The sequence below is a fragment of the Oratosquilla oratoria genome, chromosome 34, assembly GCF_046742065.1.
Source record: "Oratosquilla oratoria isolate Oo_2021 chromosome 34, ASM4674206v1, whole genome shotgun sequence".
Lineage (NCBI taxonomy): Eukaryota > Metazoa > Arthropoda > Malacostraca > Stomatopoda > Squillidae > Oratosquilla > Oratosquilla oratoria.
Window position 1 is genome coordinate 17,261,530 of NC_134810.1, and position 23,681 is coordinate 17,285,210.

The following is a 23,681-nucleotide window of genomic DNA, read 5'->3' on the forward strand; positions in this document are numbered from 1 at the left end:
ATGCAGGCCGTCATGTTTATCTTATGTTTTTATGTACCGACATGTAGCTGATGATGTGATTGTTTGAAATTTACTACGATCGTAGTAAATACGCTCACATAACATTTTTTATGAATGAAATTTCCCGCGGTATATAAATTTGGCCGTTTGAATGGCGTGCGCTTAAAATGACACGCGATTGTGCTCGTCATCGACGGTGGCGCCTCTGGTGGTGTTTGACCTAGCTAACACAAGGAATAGCAGAGGCTACAACAATTAACTCCTTTAAAGATCGCTTAGATGACTTGCCCATACCATCACCCTCACCAAATATCAATCATCAATACAATCAGCACAACATAGTCGTAGCATACATCTGATTTGCAGAAGGTACTAAAGTTGTAGTTTAGTAGTGAGTAGGTGTAGTATATTAGCTAAAAACTAATTTAGTTATTGTTATCATATATACATTTCCTCTAATAACTTGTCGTCTGGATTGTCGACGTCATACGCATGTGAGAATCGTTGACTGTCTTAAGGAAACCGCAGAGCGCTCTAGGCTACGGAAAGATGAGTTGTGTTTTCAGAATCATCCTTGATGCCGTGGGGTGTGGGAAAGATGAATTTTGTTTTCAGAATCATCCTTGATGCCGTGGCGTATGGTGCTTATATTCACCTAATACTCAATATCCAGATGTAAGTATGGCTTACAAACAAAGTATACTAACCTAAAATACAGGAATTAAAAACAAAAACAAAAAGGTTTGTAAAACATTTATATGAATGAAAATGAAATTCATATATAGCTGAACAAACACTTTTGAAACATAAGCACTTCCCTAGAAACTATTTACATATTTCGATAACAAAAATGTAATCCTCTTGCTAAACTTAATTGGAAGTTGTTCCTTAAGAATAGTTTTAAAAACATAGAAATACATGTTTCCTTCATTCAATGTCCTTCATATGAAAAAGCCAGTAAATCCTTGATATTTTGACATTTCATGGATTTCAACCATAAACAGATAAAGTAAAAAAAAAATAATAATAATAATAAAAGAGAGAAACTCACGATGATATATCTCAGGAAATACATGATACGCCTATTCATATGGTTGGCAGCAAATGCATCGATAATCATATCCCTGTCTAACATCTTTGCTCTTTGGGAATTGATGTTTAATACTCCAAGATTACTGGTACGTTTGTCACCGCTACTGTTACGCAAGTAGGTTTTCAGTTGCTTTAGGCACGAAAAGCTTCTTTCACATGATGCTGAGTTAACTGGAAGAGTAACACTAATACGCACTAGCTTATACAAATGTATGAATGTATCTTTGTACGGTTGGAGCATGATGGCAAGTTGCATAGGTGTGTCACTTCCATTCCCTGCTCCTGCTTTCTGGCAATCAACCTTTTTAGTTGGTGCAGCTCTACGGATAGATCTTTGTCCTCCACCCCGTAATTTGCAGCCATTCCTGATAGCTTTACCTTGTTCAAAAAGGTTGGATGATTGGGGTTGAGGGCAGATACTCCAATAAGTACCTGACATGCATCGCCGGAAAACCTTCTTCTCAACTCATAGAAAAACTTGTCTATCACGGAATCCGTTTCTTGGTAACATCGGAGTTATTCGAATAATCATCTTGTCCTATGCCGGAGGTTATGACAAACTCATCCAAGTATCGTGGGGCTGCCCTTTGCCTCTGACGCGCAAGTTGTCTGCGAATCCCTAGTCTGGCACAATTCTTCAGCATGATTTCGTAGTTGCTCCAGCTCGCTTCGTTTCTCATCTCTGTGAGACTAGACATCACCGCTTCAACCAAATCAATTGCTGAGGCAAGCTGGAGATCGGGGCACTGGAGTTGATCTGACAAGGTTTTCGTCAAATACAGCAAACTCTCCATGAACACCTGATTCGTCACAAATGGTGATCCAGAAGGGCAGTGAGTGACCTTGCTCCACTGGCCCAATCCACATTTTCCCCTTCCATTAGATGTTTTAGGGTTGCAACGATGGCAGACAAGGTCCTCTCAACAGTTCTATATGTGGTCTTTCTGGGTTCAGCACCTTTTGGAATTTTAGAAATTCCTGATGCACCACCGACGAGGAGAAAAAGTTGTACAGTGATTGGATTGTGACAAAAAACTCAGAGATTGACCTTATATTGTTTACACAGTTAACTAAAACGAGGTTTAGCCTCTGATCATAGCAGTGGATGTATACAGCCTGTGAAACATCTCTTCTGAATCTTTCTTGGACCCCATTGGTGCAACCCAACATAACTGCTGCTTCATCATAGCACTGACCGACACAGGTACTGTGGTCAATTTTACATTTGGCTAAAGTTTCTTTTATCTTCTGGAGTAACGATTCTGCATCAAGGCCTTCAGCCGGTGTGAAATCCAAGAATTCTTCATGAAGCTCCTGATCATGGAGATACCTCACAACAATAGAGAGCTGCTCCTTCTTCGCTATATCCTTCGTTTCGTCAACCATGATGGGAAAGTGCTCTGCTTGTTTCACCTCATCACTTATCTCCTTTCTGATCATTCCTGCCACTATTTCAAATAATTCATTCTGTATATCGTGGTGAGTATATTTTGCATTCCCCGGACCGTTAACTTTTTTTTTTGCAACTGTATGATCATATTTGGCTAGCACATTAAGTAATTCCAAAACTTTTCCTCGATTGTCGGATTCAACCCCTTCTCAGTGTCCTCTCTGGGCAACATTTTGACATGCTGTATTGTGAAGTACATCAGTAACTGCTCTAATGTACCGCCGATTTTCCGCCACTGTCTTTGCATGCCCGGCATCAATGGCTTGATGAATTGTTGCCCCTGTAACTTTCTGCAATTTGAATTGTCCCCAAGCTTGCATCGCAGATTTATGACAAGCTGAAGTATCATGAGCCTTCAGAGATATGGTTGCCTTCTTCCAATTCTTGAATCCAGTATGGGTGAATGATTGTTCAGCTTGACCAAGATGGGAAGTTGTAAGATGACGATACGTAAAAGAGTAAGCTGCATCTTTGACCACGGAATATTCAAGCCAAGAATATTGTTGGTGCCATCGTTTATTGAATGATCTTGTCTGACCACCTTGCATGTGTGAAGGATATTTCTTCAAATCAGGACAGGTAGGCCCACTATCTGGCAGCAGGCTGATATTGTTTGGCCCTGGAGGACGTCTTGTGTTTTTCTGGGTACTGTCATCATCCACATTCTCTTCCAACTCCGGATTTTTAGTAGAACTAGAAATACATGTTTTTTGATCGTTGTCATTAACTCGTTGCCTTTTGTGGGGAATTAGGAAGCGATCCATGACCTATACAGAAAAATAGAACACATGATTAAAAATGGGGGTGGGACGAATTTTTCTTTAAGTACTATAGGCCCTATACACAACACACTAACAATCAGAAATTGTGTTAATTTTCGTGGCTCATTCGGCCCTCGCTAGCAATGGCTGATTCAGACCACTTATAGACTTCGTGACTCATTCATCAATTGTCACCATTGGGAAATACATTAGGTAGGTTAGGTTTAGTTCAGGTTAGGTTTTAACTGAATTAACTAAATTAGGTTCGATTTGGTTAGGTTAGCTTAGGTTAAATATTTGTATAAATATTCCATCCTTTATATGACTTTTGTTACAAAAATATTTTACGCTTATTCATTTTTACATTAATTCTAATTCTCTAAGAAGAGATTAATATTTCTTCTTTAACATTTCTGTCTTTTAACCCAAAATTCATATAAAACATTATTGGCGTTCTCAGTATCACTGTTATCAAATAACAACATTTATGATATAGTAACAGTGTCTTCTTGATAGGGTCGCTAGATTCGTTTAAAATCCAATATTGGTAATATTGGACTCGAAACCGAGCGGGTCCTACTTGCGCTAATGTGCTGCGAGCAACAACCACTAAACGAATAGTGACATGATGAAAAAAAGGACATACTTTGAAATCTAAAAATCTAGTATCTAATTGTTTATAGCAAGGGCTAGCATGAAGAATATGAAAGCATTTCAGTGTCTCTCATGACTACAGAGGAAAAAACTATACATATGTATAGGTGTTTTATAAAGTACATTACCATATCCGGTTTTTCGTATCTACACAACAAGCGGCTGGCATGAATGAGTTGAATGGGTTAAGAAACAAGAGCCTGTATAGTTATTAGCGGAGCTGTGAAATTTAGAAAAAGCATGTGCTTCACAACGAAACAAGAACAGTGGAAAGTACATATACAGTTTTTTGTATAATTATGCATAAAATGCCTATATATCAGTAGCAGTACCACAATATAAAAACAGATACATGAAGTGAAATCATCTCCATGTGGGGAAAACGCTTTACAAGATTGAAACAGCAAGTTGAAAAACCTCAGCATGTACAAAATCACAAACAAACCCACAACCAACCAAACTGAAACCGCATGAATAAGAACCACGAGATTCCTCAAAGTGTTTCCAATCAAACTGATTGAAGTTTATAGTTGCCAAGAACGCAATTTCGCCTAAAATATGCATCTTGCTTATGAACACTACATACCAAACTTGCACGGACAACGAAGGCTGTGAAATTGAAACTTCAATTGATTTTATTTAATTAGTTTGAATTGATTTCATCATCTATTGCGTCTTTAAGAAATTACTCAGTTTCATTAGTCATTAATATAAGTTATATCTGGTTTTCCATATAAATACTGTCATAACCCGCGGAGGGAGGAGAGAAATTTTTATATGAATTTAGATGTATTTTGTTTTTAATTTTATTCCTTCCAATCCCAATCCCAGTCGCCACTGGTGTTCAGGTTCGTAAAGAGAATGATTCGATTTAAATGTTTATTTACAAACAATGTTAATTGTTACTGAAATATAACTTTTTAGTAATGAATTATCAGAAGAATTAAACAGAGTACAAAATTCACGTGAGAACCCAATTAAGAAATAAAAAATGAACAAAAATCAATGTTGTGAAAAATAACACTTGTGGAAAATAAAAGGTAAAACAGATCACGTGAGGACCAGAAAAGGACAAAGCCAGAATGACACTCCTAAATTCAAATTACCCAAGAAATGGGACCTAAATAGTAAAACCCCGTAATGAAATACACGTAAGTAAATTAAAAAGGATGGAGTTAAACAGAAACCTAGCCCAAAAGGTACTGAATCCACGGGACTAGGAGCGGAATTAAAGGTCACCCACGAGAACATATTGAAAAGACCAAATTACCCAAAATTGACACGTCTTATTTCAATCTAACTTAACCCCCTTAAAGGAATGAAACCAACGGGATTAAGAAAATCTAGTCAAAGCCTACACGACATACACCAGATTCAAATTTTAATCTCAAAAGGGGATCCTCCCACGTAGACCACGGCCGATATCGACCCGATGAAAGTGAAGAATGAAAGAAGCTAGGAAGCACCCCTTTTAAAGCCTTATCACATACACAAGAAAAGTATACCTTTATAATAATAATTCTTAATACTAACACAAAAATATGTGTACAAATAAATAGGGTATCATATGGCAACTCTCATGCTCACATATGTCTGGCCAGTCGGCCCGGCGATTAGATAAAAATGCGGCGGCGTACGTCTTGACAAATGGTAAAGATTAACAGAAATACCCAAAAGACCAGTTGCAAGAAATCTGGTCACACAGACAAAAGAAAGAACATGTCACAATAAAATAAAATAAAATAAAATAAAATAAAAATCATACGACTTAGCAATATGACGCCACGAATGCTAGCGTCCCCGGATCTTGACCTGAGAGCAATTAACAAAAGACGCCCTTGATCTGACCATAGCTTGACCTACTGTCTGTGTCAACTTTCAACTTGGACGCAGCTGTGCGATCAAGGGGGGGGAGGAGGAAGAAAGTACGCGACGACTTACACGTGAACAATTCGTGATACGTGACAATACGATCCATTCATATTGGCACCATCTCAAATATGACAGAGAAAAAATCAACGTGGGTAGAGGATAAGAATGAATGCGAAGAAAAGTTTAAGAAGAGTTAAGAACTATGATGAAGTTTGGAGTGTGACAGAGGTCAAATGTAATATAACTTGGGTGCGTCGAATTTATATATATATATATATATATATATATATATATATATATATATATATATATATATATATATATATATATATATATTTATATATATAAATTCCACTACAATAATGTATTGTAACCGATTCTAAAGTATTTTTATATTATCAGTATTAAAGTAATGATTGGTATTAACTAAAAATGTTTATTAGCATAATCATTAATACAGTGTAATTTTGTAGTTTGAAATTATTTTCAAATGGTCTCTTCTACTCCAGCAGTAAACATTCACCGACCCCCTGATTATTCATCGACCCCCTTTCGACCCCCTGGCTATTCATCGACCCCTTGGATGTTCCGATCGACCCCTGCGGGGTCGATATCGACCACTTTGAGAACCCCTGGTCCATATACTTTGGGAATACTATTGTCGCCTGGCCACGCCCTGATTCGTTGCATAGCCTATCTCAGATAGGCTATGGATATATATGTCACACATTACAGATAGGCTATCTGAAATGTGTGACCTTTCTACAATGGGTTACTGGTAATTTGAGGCGTGGGTCATATATAATGAAAACAGTTGAACTTGCATAACGCCGTAATGATACACATATATTGTCTTCTTTTCAGTTGGGGAGGGGTTAATGGTAGGGCTAGCGCTGATGGCTGACAAATTTTTAGCCCTGGCCATTAAAAATTCCACTTAAAGCCCCCCCCCAAGTCCGCCCTTGGCGCCGCCACTGCTAAGATACTATTTTTCTTTGTGGTACGGATTGTAAGTGATATGAATATTAATTTACAAATGAGGTTAATTACACTACTTTAAAGATTCCCAAGTAAGAAAAGATTTTTTATTGTGCATAATAAAAAGCGGATAATTTAATCTATATCACTCCAGCATCAGTTGTAAGCTATTCTTCATAATAAAAATCGGATAATTCAATCTAAATCACTCCAACATCAGTTGTAAGCTATTCTTGTCTTGAGATGTAAACTGTTTTGTGATCGCATCTATGTAGTATTCAAGATCAGGATGATTCAAGATTATATCAATCAAATGTGGCATATGAGAAGCACGAGAATGCAAAAGGATTATGAATCGGTATAATTATCCAAGCTACATTGCTCCTCTCAACTACTGGAGAAACAATCCCAGATTTCAACCTCACAACATTTCCTTGTGTCTCATTAGATTTGAACACGAACCACGACGACATTATATTTTGATGCTGGACTAAGAGAATGATTGCAAAGAATATTGAATTTTGTTTCTGAATTTGCAACTATTGCATAAAAGTTCTCATTAGAAAAACGAACACAAGATGTGTGGCGTTGGATCAACCACACATTTGGGTACATTTCCAACGAGATAGAATTGTGGGAACATGTCGTAGGTGGGAACTGTGTTCCAACCAGTTCAACATAAGGCAACGTGTCGAATGCCATTTGGTTACTTTCAACAAGTGGCAACGTTGCCCGTTGAACGCGACGCTTTCAGTAACATTTATTGCTTTAGTGCTGCATTCTGGTCCAAGGGACGCTGGCGCCTCTGGCAGGCTGAAATTCGGCCCCCATACATGCATATACTCGTATACTTTTTTCACAAGGAGAAAAGCTGAAGATGTAGAATAAAGGTTTTATTACAATAATAATAAAAAAAATAAATAAAACACAGCATCAAGCGTTATGGGATATGCGCTTGGGAGAGTGTATCATTATAGTAGCAGTAGTACTGTAGTATTCTATATACATTGATACAAGTTAACAGCATCACTTAGTGCTTCGATAATTGCTTATCAGACTTCTGGCACAGTTCGCGTCATGATCGACATGGAAGTTCTTTTTAATTTTTTTTTTTTTTTTTTTTTTTGTCGGATGTCCATATCTTTGAACAACATTTTACCAAGAAATCAAAATCATTCGCACTCACCCGAAGAGGGAGTTCATGAGTTCTTGAATATTAATTGGTCACTACCTAATAACTTAAGAAAATCACACGCAAGATTTATCACCACTGCAGTAATCATCTGCGACATCGTGTTGACAACAAACTCAGTTTTTGTCAAATGGATGGAAACTGTCTTGTGGCGTTCAACATAAAATTTGGCGTGTCGCATGGGGCATGAAACAACGATGTAATCTTGTTGAAGGCAACATGTCTCTTGGTTGAAAGCCGCATTCGACATACGTGTTGAAAGCTGGGCATGCTAGCTACACGTTGCCTGTGCTGCCTCGGTGTTGACGCGCCATTTTGGCCATCATAATTGTAAAATTTCTATTACCCCGCCATCCTCCCTGTTCAGAATCATGATACATTTAATTGGGGAGTGTGTATTGCTACATCTGAATAGCTGCCCCAATGTTTCATAGAAGGGGTGGGCGGACCCCCTTTTCTATTGAGGGAAGTATCCCACCGGATGATTGGCTCTTTCATTCTCTCTCTCTCTCTGGTGGGCAAGGAATTGTGCGTGTGTGTGTGTGTGTGTGTGTGTGTGTGTGCATACACACACACGTCCGTTCTGTGGCCCAGTTTCTAGGGTTCTAGTTTGAGTCCTCCCAGACCCTCTCGTGCCTCGGCTTTTCTTAGAAGGGAGATGCAGATTTATCAGCGATATTCATTTCATATTGTCGTTTTCGTTTCCTTTTTATTGTCTGTATTATTACGTAACTTTGATAGTCATTAGGTGCACCCAATCACTTGTATTTCTTATAAGCCTGTCTCTTTTTAGCAATACTTTTTTCAGTTTCTTTGTCGAGCCATTTTGGGCAAGCAATGTGATGCAAGTATGAAACATCTTAGTAAGCGTATTTTGAAATATTTCCCACATCTGATCTGCAGATCTTTCGCTTAATTTTGCCTCCCAATCTGTAAGCTGAAGCTCCTGACGTAGTCCTATGAACTGAGCTTGACTAAATTCGGGTATTTTAGATACGCAAGTATCTACAGTATTCTAAAAAATTCTAATTTTTTTTAGCAGTTTAAATCTCACTAGGTTGTGATCGCTATTTGCAATAGTTTCACCAAATTCTACATCGGTTATCATGCTTTCACGACTAGTAATCAATAGATCGAGTAAGTTCCCATGTCTTGTGGGCTCTATTACATGCTGAACTATGTAATTGTCACCGAGAAAATCTATCAAGCGACTACCTATATGGCCATATTCAAGGGTCATCCAATCACTTCACTATTGATGTCCAACTCCCTTTTCTGGACGTTATGGTAAATTCATCATGAGATGAACTTGTTTCTAACAGCAACCAACTAGAATAAGGGCATGAACGGGATTGCTGAGTGTCCAAATGAGAACAAGAGAAATGTAACCAGTCACGTCCATAGAGACATTGGTGTTTACCAAAGTACGTCCTGCATATGCGTCAAATATGAAGCAATAATTGTTACCTCAAGGAAGATTTCGACCTCATTTCTAACAAAATGTTCAAAATCATTCCTGGTATAAATTCTCCTAAATATAATCTTATCGCCATTTTTACTGGGATACTTTATCGCATACCTACAAGAAGGACGAGAATATGATAAAAGACAATGTAAGGAGAGATTGTCAACTGACATCGTGACATACCGTTGACAGCATCTTCGAGTCTGGCACCAACCGGTACCGTTATTTCTTTAGCGGGAGCTGTCGCGACCGCCGACATCCGTGTAGGCTGGTATGGGTTCCCAACCTTTTTGTTCCTTTGTACCCCTTGGTCGTTTCTAAAGATTTCCACGTACCCCTAAGAATTAAGGGAAAAAAAGTGATGGAACTGATATTTCTATATTATTTTAGTATGAAATCTGTATGTGTACTTTGCATAAGAATTTGGTAATTTATAAGATATTTTGATCCATCAAATACATATCTTTTATTATCCATAATAATTATTACTAAGTAAAAGGAAACAAAACTATTCAAAACAATGTAACTAAAACTAAGCAACACTAATGATACGGATGAGGTAGTTTTTTTTTTTGCTACAAGCTCATTTATTCAAGGGGGGGGGTTAGCAATAGCACAACGATCATATTCAGGTGTTTTGAGTTTAGATCTTCATTTATATTTAATTTCCAGCTGCATTGAAAATGTTGACTTACAAAGCCTCTGAAAATTGCAAATGCACCGCAGGGTACGCCAGGTTGGGAACCACTGGATTGTGTCCGTGGAGCCGTATACAAGCGGCTGCACTGAAGCAGGGTCCAAGATTATTTCGTCCATATGTCAACTTTAGAAGGTGTATATTCCTTTTTTCGGTGTATCTGATACCTCACTGGTTATATTTGCTTTTCAACATGATTATCTTATGCAAACCACATTATAAGCACAGTATGTGTGTACATATTTTCTTATAGTTTACATTATATATTTAATCATATTTTCATACATACGGGGAGACTACAGTACTGGCGTGTTACCCCACCATACCCCTTTAACCTTTAACCCTAGCCAAAATAATATTTTTTTGGAAAGTACCTGGAGTGATAGGGTATCAGAATATATATTGTTGTAGGGGTCTATCTTCAAAACCCTAGGAGGAGTTCGTGTACAAACAAACAAATAAACAAACAGAAGCTACTACTTTATTATAGTAGATGAATAGAAGTGGCCCAAGAACCGAACCCTGAGGAAGTCCAGTTTGGTGAAATCCAAAGAGCTTCCGTTGAAGTACCCAAAGAGGGTTAAAATCGTCACCAATGTGAGCGTGTGTGTGTGCTTGTGTGTGAATCATCACGGTCTGGAATCACGTATAGCATTCGAGACCGACAGCTTGCCCTTCCGGACGGGAGGGCAGGGCTCATATGAGTATATGGTCTGATTAATGGGCGATGATATGGCCTTGCACAAACACACACTAATCAACTATGCTCTCATTCCAGGTTCGTCAGGATGCTGCGTACTCGATTGAGGAAAGCGATCTGGCTGTCACCTATGTTATTTCCCTGCTTGTTGATACTTTGCCAGGTTTCGAATAACATCAGCAAGATGGAATTTCAAGATTCACGGGACGTCCCGAAAGGTGAAGTTAACAAGTTCAGTCAGAGGGCAGTTCCTCACCTGAATATATCCCTCTTATATATATATCTTTTTCTCACCATACGCCAGGTAAGGCCCATGCCCTGTCAGTTGTGGTGCCTCACGAAACTTCTCCATCAGGTACGGTCTCCATAAAGTTCCTCTTCTTCCACACTATCTATTGTTGATCCTCTTGCTTCCCTCACTCCATCCCTTCACCTCTTTCTGGGTCTCTCCATCGGTCTCCTCCCTCACGGCTTCCATCGAAAATATCTAGCAAGGGACTTTCTTTTCTTGATCCACCCTCATCATGTGCCCATACCATCTCAGTTTACTTGTGTCAACAAATTCTAATACTGATTCGGTGTCCATGTCTTCCCTGATATGGTCATTTCTTAAACGATGTCTTCTTTTTACTCCCTATATCAAACACAACACTTTCATCTCTGCTGTTTGTATCTTACTCTTTAATATCGTTGTTAGTGTCCAGGTCTCTAAGCTATATATTAATACTGGTCTAGTATAGTTTTATATATGATGACTTTTACTCTCGATGGTATGAGTCTATCTTTTTGTATATTTTCAATTCTGCTTGTTATTTCTTTCTTCGTGTAACGCTTCTCGTTGATTTGAACTCCCAAGTACTTAAAGCCTTCCACCACTTTCAATTGTAGTCCTTCTATTTCAATCTCAGTATCGTTTTGCTCCCTCATCACCATCACTACCTCAGTCTTATTTATATTTATTTTAATTCCTGATGAGTTCAGTTCTTCATTTCAAACAATTGGGATATCCTACAGCACTGTATGAGATTTAGTGACAAGCGCAATATCATTGGCCCAAATCTCAATTTCTTCATGCACCTGTCCATGAACAGCACAAACAGTAATGGAGATATCACACTACTCTGTCTTACATTCTCTGTTACATCAAACAAGTTGCCGTCTATTAATTGGGTCCTCACCGTGCTGACACTATTTCTGTAAGGAATCTTTATAGCTCTAACTAATGAGGGTCTAACACACACACACACACACACACACACACACACACACACACACACACACACACACACACACACACACACACACACACACACACACACACACACACACACACACACACACACACACACACACACACACACACACACACACACACACACACACACACACACCTCTCATGGCGCTGTGGTTAGAGCTCTGGCCTGCCACTTCGGAGGTCCGGGTTCGATCCTCGCCCGGGGCTGAAATAATATCAGTATCGCAGCGCTGAGGGGTGTTACTCCAACTCTTGTGGGCGGGGAGTTGGGGGTGTGTGTGTGTGCAAGGTCATAGCATTACCCATAGATCGGACCTACGAGCTCTGAGCTCTCTTCCAGGAGGGAAATAGCTGTCGATCACGAGTCCAACACGTGATCCAAAGACCAAGTGAATACACACACACACACACACACACGCGCGCGCGCGCGACTCGGTGGCGCGGTGGTAGAGCGCTGGACTGGAAAGTACGGTCATGCTCGCAGTACCCAGTTCGAATCCTGCCCAGGGCCGAAATTATTTCGGTATCGCTGTGCTTCGGGTCGTTACTCTGACTCTCGTGGGCGGAGAGTTGGGTGTGCGTGTGTGTGTGAAAGGTCATAGCATTACCAATAGATCGGTCATACGAGCTCTGAGCTCTCTTCCGGGAGGGAAATAGCTGTCGATCACAAGTCCAACACGTGATCCAAAGACCAAGGTGAATACACACACACACACGCGCGCGCACACACACACACACACACACACACACACACACACACACACACACACACACACACACACACACACACACACACACACACACACACACACACACACACACATATATATATATATATATATATATATATATATATATATATATATATATATTGGGTCTTCTAAGATAACCTGTCAAATACTTTTTCTAGATCTACAAAAGCAATATAAACATGTTGGTCCAGTTCTTTTCCATGATTATTTTCAGTGTAAATATTGCATCCGTTGTTCCTCTTTGGAAGTAACTCTAAAAGGAGAGAGGGTGGAGGAAGTGGATAGCTTTAGTTATATGGGGTTGCATATGACAGGAAAGGAGGGAATGGAGGTGAAGGTAAATTGTAGATTGAGAGAAGCAAGTGAATGTCCTGGGGGATTAAAAAGTGTTGTGAGAAATAGTTAACTGGGAATGGATGCAACTAGGAGATTCTATGAAGGGGTGACTTTACCGACGGTATTATATGGAGCAGAGACTTGGAATTTAAGAGAGGTAGAGAGAAAAAGTTTAAATGCGTTTGAGATTAAATGTCTGAGAAGTATGGTAGGGGTTACGAGGAGGTGAGGAGGAGAGTGGGAGTGGAAAAGGCGATGGCAGGTAGGTCTGATGAAAGATTATTGGGATGGTTTGGACACATAGAAAGAATGGGTGATGAAAGATTAGTAAAACAGGCGTGGAAGGCAGAACTGGAGGGAATAAACTTGAGGGGACGACCGAGGATGAGATGGTTGAACGGAGTGAAGGGGGCGTTGGGCAAGAGGGGAATGTCTGTTGAGCAAGGAAGGTAGAAGGCAAGAGATAGAATAGAGATGCGTGGAGAATAACTGTATATGGATAATACAGTTATGCAAGCCAGGGAAGGCTGGGGAGTAAGGGGTGCTCATGTGTGAATTAATTATATTTTTACACAGCCCGAAGGTATTTCTCCCCGTATTTTTTTTTCTGCATGGGGGGACGGAGAGGGGAGGGGTTGCCGATCAAGTGAAACGGCCTTGCTGTGGATGTACTGTGTCTTGCTGCATTGCGTTTGACCCGGGGTATTTAACGGATATAGGGGTGACCCGTCATCCATGAGGAGCTGAGATGGGAGGGGTGGAAAGGGTGGTGGAGGGGAGTGAAATGGATGAAAACAGGTAGGTGACTGTTAGCTTCGTTGCCACTAACACTTAGTCAGTTGTGTTATTATTCTGTAGGCCCCATGCCTTCTCCTTCTCTTAAGTATGTTTCCACCAAATCTTCTATAATCAGAGTTAATAATTATTTGGATGATGGAGTTAATAATGTTTCTGGATGGGGTAAGCAAACTGGTGTAGAGTTCTTGATTTCTTCTTCACTAATTCTCTACATCGCTTTTTGATACGGTACACCAAGGGTTCCCCCCAGGGATCCTCTTACAGCCCACCAAACTGCCTCTGCTCCGACGTCACTATTTAATTCATCCAATAACTTTGAACGTTACAAAAAAAATCCCACCCTTTTAGGGCGCGTCTTTACCTCCATGCACCAATAATTTTTCTCCTCCTGCACCCTTTTCTCCAATCAGAAAGACTGTTATACTGCCACTAGAAATCTTGTTTATGTAAGCAATTTGTCGCAAGCAGAACGAGCTCTGTGTTTACATATTAGTCACATCAGCACCTTTGATCGCCGCTCCAACCAATCTTTACAATATAAGACGGTAAGCTAGAATATGCAACTCTGCAACTTCCAGTCGGCCATTGTATCATAACAACAGGATAAAATTTACATATCGTTTCACCTACCCCTCGATCTACCTAAATGTCTACCTCTATCTACCGGCCACTTACAGTAACTCTGACTTAGCTATCTCCCTTTCAAAGGAGAAAAAGTTCTCGGTACACACACACAAACACACACACACACACACACACACACACACACACACACACACACACACACACACACACACACACACACACACACACACACACACACACACACACACTCACACACACACTCACACACACACACACACACACACACACACACACACACACACACACACACACACACACACACACACGCACACACACACACACACACACACACACACACACACACACACACACACACACTTTTGTCGGATGGACGGCGAGGATTAGAGTTCTGAAGAAAAAGTGAAATTTTCGTGGACCTCAACGCAAAGGAAGTACCTATTGTATTTACAGGGAAGGGGATAACTCGTGGTGTCGTGGGAAAATGAGGAAAAAATAGAAGGGGAGGGATTACTGAGGGAAATGGAAGGAAATGAGGAAGGGGAGGACTTGGTCCAAGAGGCCAGACGTCTTGTAAACAAACGAAGGACCGATGATTTTGGTGATGGGATGAACAAAAATGTAAAGATTAGAAATATAGATAAGAGCAGCACAATGGAAGGTGAGGATAATAATTTCCAGGGATTTAATGAGGGTGGGGGGGATACCAACCTCCCCCGATTGACAAGACTAGAAGAGAAACTTGATAAGATGATCGAACATTGGGAAGACAGGTTCGGTAACGTAACCAACATTGCGCAGAGAGTTGAAAAATTGGAAGAACTAGAGAAGGCGAAAAAAATTAACTAATGAAATAGAAGAATTAGAAAGACAGTTAAAAGAAGTAAAAGAGGAGAATGAAGAATTAAAGAGGAATAATAAAGACAATAAAGAGGCCATAGCAAAGGAAGCACAGGGTTGGAAAAAAATCCAGGAATACAGTAAAGTTGCATTTACTGACATAATTAAACAGCAAATGAAAGAACAAACTGAAGACTCAGTTATCAAAGTGATGAGACAGAAGGAGAATATAGTAAGAGACTTAACAGATAAAAAGAAATGTATAATTATACTAGGAATGGAAGAGAAACATAACCTAGATAGAACTTCAAGAATCAGTGAGGAAAAAAAAAGTAAGCAGTTTACTAGAATTAGTTCAGGAAGATGAACCTGAAATAATGAAACAAATTGAAGAGATGTTTAGGCTCAGAAAATATAGTACAGATAAGACCAGACCAATTAAGATTAAATTCAGGTCACAAACAACAGCAGAGAATATCTTAGCAAAAACAGGGAAGCTAGCAGCAAGTGAACAATATAAAAAGGTATGGATAAAAAGAGAAATGAATAAAGAGGAAAGAGAGGAAGAAAAAATGAAAAGGAAAGAAGATAAAAAAACAAAAACAAAAAAAAAACGAGACCAGAACGGAGTCAGAAAAAGAAGAATTCTACTGGAGAGTAGTGAATATGAAATTGAGGAAATGGACCATAACAGAGAGAAACAAAAAAGAAACAGAGAATACAATGGAAATAACAGAAAGTTAAGAGTGACCTACACAAATATAGATGGATTAATAACAGGACTGAATGAACTGAACGAGTATCTGAAGGAAAAAGAACCGGACATAATGGGAATTGTAGAGACAAAATTAAAAGGTCCACTACCACCCAACAGCATAGGACACAGTGCATATAATTATTGGATTAGAAACAGAGAAATAAAACAAGGGGGTGGAGTTATGTTCCTGACTAAGAAGGAAATAAACGTGAAGAGTGTCACATATGGAAAGAATAGAGTAGAGATGATTATGATAGAAGTAGAAGACAGAGATAAGAAGAGCAGAAAGTTTGTAATAAACTACGTGTCCCCCAAAACAGCCTCGTGGGAGGAGAGTGAACATAAAAGTATGTTAGAAGACACAAGAATAACAACAAACAAGATAATGGAAGATGGAGGAAGAATAGTTATGATGGGCGACTTTAATTGCAAAGAAATCTGCTGGGAAGAGATAACCGTAAAGGGTGGAGAAGACTCATGGGGAAATGTTCTACTTGAGATGATTATTGACCACACAATGACATAATGGATTCAAGAGAACACTAGGTATAGAAATGAAGAAGAACCATCGAGACTAGACCTAATAATCACATCAGAACCTGAAATAGTTGAAAAGGTAGAATACCGGGCACCAATAAGTAAAAGTGACCACATATTGATAGAACTAGAACTAAATGAGAAAAAATACATGAAAAGAAATGAACAATATAGAAAAGGAAGATTGATGTATGATTTTTTTTTATATAAAATAAGAGAATTCTTTCAAAATGAAAACTGGGAAAGAATACACAAAGAAGATACAACAGTAGAAGAGAAATGGAATATTTTGACAAAAATTTATAAAAAAGGAGTGGAAAAGTATGTCCCAAGACAAAAACAAGAAAAAGAATATGTAAAGTGCTGGTACAACAAAAATTGTAGGGAGTTAAAAGACAAAAGAGACAAAGCTTGGACCAAATGGGAGAAAGACAAAAGACCTGACAAATGGAAAATATATACTTGTTATAAAAATGAATATGTAAAAGCGTGCAGAGAGGAAAAGAGAAAATATGAAAAAGATGTCATAGAAAAATGTAAAGATCAACCAAAACTATTCTACAGATTTGTAAACAACAAACTGAAAAACAAACAAGATTTGGAGAAATTAAGACAAGGAGGAGTTGAATACACAGAGGAAATAGAAATGGCGGAAATTATGAACAAGCATTTTAAATCAGTGTTTACAAGGGAGAATATACAACCGGAAGAGATCGAAATGAAAGAGAAAGTCCCCCCTATGAAAGAAATAGAAGTAACAAAGAATGAAATAATGAAACACTTGAGTAATCTTGATGTTAGAAAATCGCATGGACCAGATGAAATAGCAAACTGGATTTTGAAAGAATGCAGAATGAACTGGCAGACAAAATACATAGCATAATAAATAGTTCCTTGAAAGAAGGAAAAGTTCTAGAAGATTGGAAAACAGCAAATATAGTACCTATATATAAAGGAGGCAATAAAGAAGACTCTACTGACTATAGACCAGTCTCTCTAACAAGTACAATAGCAAAAATTTGTGAAAGAATTATCAAAAGTAAATGGGTAAAATATTTAGAAAAAACCAGCGTGCTAAATCCAAGGCAATTTGGATTCAGACAAGGACGATCATGCGTCACCAATTTAATATGTTTCTATTCAAGGCCAATAGATATAATACAAGAAAGAGATGGATGGGCTGATTGTGTATTTCTTGACCTAAAAATTTTTTTTGACAAAGTACCACATAAGAAGTTGCTTAAGAAATTAGAAACTGAAGGAGGAATACAGGGCAAATTGCTTAAATGGATGGAAGACTTTTTGCGAGAAAGAAAAATGAGAGTAGTGATAAGAGACAATCACTTAAAATGGGATGACGTAATAAGCGGTGTTCCACAAGGAACAGTTCTGGCCCCAATAATGTTTGCTATATACATTAATGATATGGATGAATAAATTGAAAGTTGTATGAGCTGCTTTGCAGATGATGCAAAACTATTAAAAAAAAGTGAACACGGAAGAAGATTGTGAGTCACTACAGAGTGATCTAAATAAAGTATGGGAATGGAGTAGGAAGTGGGAGATGGAGTTCAACACTAAAAAGTGTAGTATAATGGAATTTGGAAAAAGCAAAAACAGAATAACAGGATCATATAAATTGGGAGACGAAGGAATAAAAAAAAGTAGAAAATGAGAAGGACCTGGGAGTCATTGTTATGAATAATATGTCACCTGAGAAACATATAAATAAGATTTTTGGAGAAACTTATAATTTAATAAGAACAATCAAAGTAGCATTTACATACCTGGATGAAGAAATGGTGAAGAAAATACTAATCACTCTGATAAGACCAAGATTGGAATATGCAGTAACGATGTGGTCACCAAGTACAAAAAAATGTATAACAAAACTTGAAAGAATACATGGAGCAATTACAAAATTGGCACCAACACTCTCAAAACTATCATATGAAGAGGTGACTAGCAAAACTTGAACTACAGACACTAGAGCAAAGAAGAGAGAGAGAGGAGATTTGATAGCTATTTACAGAATTATGAAAGGCATAGAAATTATTGATAGAGAGAATCTGATAAAATGGGATGATAGAAATACAAGAGGGCACGGAAAGAAAATCAAGAAAGACAGCTATAGAAGAGATTTGAAAAAGAACAGCTTTCCTCACAGAGTAATAGACAGTTGGAACAAGTTAGATGAGAAAGTGGTGTGTGCAAAAACAATACATGAATTTAAAAATAGTTTAGATAAAATGAGATATGAAGACGGGACAGCACGAGCATAGCTCCCCTTCCCGTAAAATACAACTAGGTAAATACACACACACACACACACACACACACACACACACACACACACACACACACACACACACACACACACACACACACACACACACACACACACACACACACACACACACACATATATATACCCGTTTATATATATATATATATATATATATATATATATATATATATATATATATATATGTTTTTATATGTATATAAATACATAAATATATATATATATATATATATATATATATATATGTATATATATATATTTAACAACCAGGATGCACTTCAATTCTAAGCCATCAAGGCCGACATGCAGAAATTGAAATTTGGTACCGCCAAGGACTTGAACCCCAGCATCCTCATGACAAGTCCGGTAGTGACTTACCAAGTAGGCTATGAATCTTGATAGCCTAGTTGGTAAGTCACTACCGCACTTGTCATGAGGATGCTGGGGTTCGAGTCCTTGGAAGTACCGCATTTCAATTTCTACCTGTCGGCCTTGATTGCTTAGAATTAAAGTGCATTGTGGTTGTTGAAATGAATGTATCTCTAATCACTGGGACCCATTCAGTGTTGTACACACACACACACACACACACACACACACACACACACACACACACACACACACACACACACACACACACACACACACACACACACATATATATATATATATATATATATATATATATATATGTGTGTGTGTGTGTGTGTGCGTGTGTGTGTGTGTGTGTACAACACTTAATGGGTCCCAGTGATGAGATAAATTTCTAACAACCACACTGCACTTTAATTCTAAGCCATCAAAGGCCAGCATGCTGAAATTGAAATGTGGTACTGCCCAGGACTCGAACCCGGCATCCTCATGACAAGTGCGAGAGTGACTTTCCAACTAGGTTATCAAGAGTCACCGTTGCACTTGTCATGAGGATGCCGAGTTCGAGTCCTGGGCAGTTCCACATTTCAATTTCAGCATGCTAGCCTTTGGTGGCTTAGAATCAAAGTGCACTGTGGTTGGTGATATACATATATATATACATAAATATATATATATATATATATATATGAGTATATATATATATACTTATATATATATATATGTGTGTGTAATTCTCCTTGGTATTCACCTTGGTCTTTGGATCACGTGTTGGACTCGTGATCGACAGCTATTTCCCTCCCGGAAGAGAGCTCAGAGCTCGTATGACCGATCTATGGGTAATGCTATGACCTTACACACACACACACACACACACACACACACACACACACACACACACAGTTCCTCGCCCATGAGAGTCGGAGTAACGACCCGAAGCGCAGCGATACCGAAGTAATTTCGACCCTGGGCAGGATTCGAACAAGGTACTGCTGTACCTCCGTACTGACGGTCCAGTACTCTATCAACCGCGCCACCGAGTCGTGTGTGTGTATGTGTGTGTGTGTGTGTGTATGTGTTTTGTCTACTTTTTTATTTGCTGACAAAAAACTCAGACTAGATATACTGTGTGACGTTTCGCTTATCAGTTACGATGGTAAGATCTGTGAATGCCTTCCATGCAGGTGCAATTGGTAAACCAGCGTCGACAGAGAAAATGAGAACATATCCTCGACAGATCGTGCTGTGGACTTCCTGGCGAAGTGGATCCTCCTTCACTGGTACACTTCTCGCTAACGCTGTGAATAAAACTTACTACAGGTTAGTTGATCAAAATAATGGTATTTACTTACATATGTTGAACACACACACACACACACACACACACACACACACACACACACACACACACACACACACACACACACACACACACACACACACACACACAGGAGGTGCTGATATAATGCTACGGGGCTCCTTTGTGCAGTGGTACCGTTCGCGACCGCTTAGCCAGCGATCCTATATTGAGCCCAGCCCAAGGCTGAAGTTATTTCAGCATCGCTGTAATGCGAGCCGGCACTCCAACTCTGGTAGGAAAGGATTGTTTTGGGTATACGTGGAAGGTCACAGCCTTACTCATAGATTAGGCAATACAGAATATAAGCTTTGAATCACACGCGCGCAAAAATATGTATTATTTCATCAACTCCAAGGTAGTCACCAGCAAGTATATAAATTATTCGCTTTAAACAGAATGATCAGATTGCTTTATCCAGTGGATGAATAGAACCGATGACCGCAATATTTCTAATTCCCAACGAAGTGACCTCGGATTCTGCAAGGTCGTCTTATAGTGGATCTGTAGCAGACAGCGAAGATCCAGCAACTATAGTCACACCTTAATCACATTCTTGTTGGTGTAGATACATGTACACTGAATGGTTCTCAGTGATCAATTAATATATTTTTTCAACCACAAATCACTTTTAATTCCATGCCATCGCAGTCGAGACTGAAGAATCGCTCGATGGAGACATCCGTTGGATATTGAAACGTGGACGAGCCGAGGATTCGAACCCAGCTAACCCGTAACAAAGTTACAGTGACTTAAACCAATGCGCTATCAAGAGAGCGCATTGTAAGAGGTAAGGGGGAAATGGAAGGAAGTCGTAGTTATGATAGATGTGGGGCAGACCCACTTGCGACTTTGATATTATTTTTTTAAGTTATTTTTGTGTTTGGAGAAGCAAATGCCTGTTGGTTGGAAAGCTGGTCTTTCTTAAGATCGTAATGTTTCTTCTCCTTGAGTTGTTTTGATTGGCTGTTAGTGTTAGTTTTTTTTTTTCATTAAAAAAGTATACTACTAGTATTCTTACCTATGTGTAGGATTGAATTTTTAGGGGTATTTTTTGTCATCCATTATGAAGTGGGGGGGGAGATCTTGAATTCAATATTTCGTATGCTTTTTTTTTTTTTTTTTTTTCTTCTATTCAATGAGTATGATTATATTATTCCCTTAAGGGGTGACGGCTAGTGATTTTTGTTTTTAAGTTACATATACGATTGGGGGGGGGTATTGATTCTATTGCCATGCTCATTGATTTGGATGATATCACGTGCGATTTGTTCGCACGTGTTATCATCTTATTTTTAAACAATAACAATAACAATAATGGTTAGTAGGGTTAGTTGGATTTAAAGGGTGATATGTATTTTTTTGTGTGTTTGTTATGTTTGCATTATGTATTTTGGTCCGGGGGGGGGGCTGTTTATGATGGGAGACACTCTAGGCCACCAATTGTGATCGTGTCCGTGTTCTGTGTCTATGTTTTCGCTGGTTAGTACTAAGTCTGGGTTTGTGATTGTGAGTTTGTTCCATGTTCTGTAAGCTAGTCTGTAGAGTCTTGTGTTGAGTGGTTCGAGTTTGTGTTGTATGTGTAGTTCTTCTATTGTGTTAAGGTATGGGGGTATGGAGTGTGTGGCGAATCGTAGTGTTTTGTTTTGTACTGCTTGTAGTTTTTGGAGTTGACTTGGTCTTAATGTGATTGTTGTGATTGGTATATATTCAAGTTGTGGTCTTATGAGTACTTTGTATAATCTTAATAGTAGTTTGGTGTCTAGGTTTCTGAATCGTTTTATTGTGTGTAATGTTTTTTCTGCTTGTAGTTTTCTGTTGTTCGTGTGTGTTTGTAGGCCTCTGTTTCCAAGTGTTAATCCTAGTATCTTTATGTTTCTTTGTTTGTGTATATGCGTGTCTCCTATCCATATTTCTGCTGGTGTCTGTGTTGATATGTTGAGTAGTTGAAATTTTGTTGTGTTTGTCTGTATTTTCCATTTTTGTTCGTATGTGTTTATTGTTTCTATTGTTCTGCTTGTTTTGAGTGCTAACATGTTTTTTCCTTTTTTACTTGGGTATGTTATGATTTGTGTTAGGTCGTCTGCAAATTGTATGTGTGTGATTCCGTGTGTTGGTTTGGGGGTGTCGTGTGTGTATAGGTTAAATAGTGTTGGTGAAAGAATGCTTCCTTGGGGGACTCCACTGTGTATGTTAAAGGGTCTTCCTGTATAATGGTGTATTCGTATTTGTGCGTGTCTGTTATCTAGGTAATTACAAAGTATTCTTGTTAGTATGTCTGGGGGGTGTGTTTGGTGTATTTTGTGTTTGAGTCCTGTGTGCCATATTTTGTCAAATGCTTTTGTAATGTCTCGTGATACTATGTTACATCCGTGTTTGTGTCTTTGGCTTATGGCAATTGTTTCGTATATTGTGGCTATGGCTGTGTGTGTTCCTCGTCTTCTTGTAAATCCATGTTGGTTTTCGTTTATGAGATTGTTGTTGTATAAGTGTTTGAGTAGTCTTCGTTGTAAGAGTTTTTCTAGTATTTTTCCTGGGACTTCGAGTAGTGATATTGGTCTGTAGTTGTTTATGTCTGTTGGGTTTTTTCCGTGTTTGGGTATGAATGTTAGTGTGGCTGTTTTGAAGGTGTCGGGGAAGTATCCCATGCTGAATGTTTCATTGAATGTTTCTGTGAGTAGTTGTAGTGTTGAGTCTGGGATGTTAGTTAATGTTATTTTGTTTATTTGTGATTGTCCAGGTGCCTTGTTTTTGAAGTTTTTTATTATGCTTTTGATGTTATCTAGTGTAAAGGGTTTTGTGAGTGTGTTGTCTGGGTCGAGTCGTCTCATGTCAGCTAAGTTGATAGGTGTAATGTCGTCTTGTATTTCTTGGATTTGTGTTGTTATTGTTCTTTCGTGTTCCATGT

At 38.7% G+C, this 23,681-nt stretch overlaps 1 protein-coding gene across 2 annotated transcripts in view; it reads left to right on the forward strand.

The window, feature by feature from the left end:
• Positions 1-235: 235 nt before the first annotated feature.
• LOC143018409 (carbohydrate sulfotransferase 4-like) overlaps positions 236-23,681 on the forward strand; it is a 41,326-nt gene continuing 17,880 nt past the window's right edge. The window contains exons 1-3 of one of the 2 annotated variants that reach the window (XM_076173766.1): positions 236-369; positions 10,940-11,079; positions 20,601-20,736. In XM_076173766.1, the coding sequence (XP_076029881.1) occupies positions 10,950-11,079; positions 20,601-20,736 (266 nt within the window). In that variant the 5' untranslated portion in view covers positions 236-369; positions 10,940-10,949. Of the gene's footprint in view, positions 370-590; positions 676-10,939; positions 11,080-20,600; positions 20,737-23,681 lie in introns of those variants that run through there. The other variant, XM_076173765.1, reaches the window with a different exon arrangement.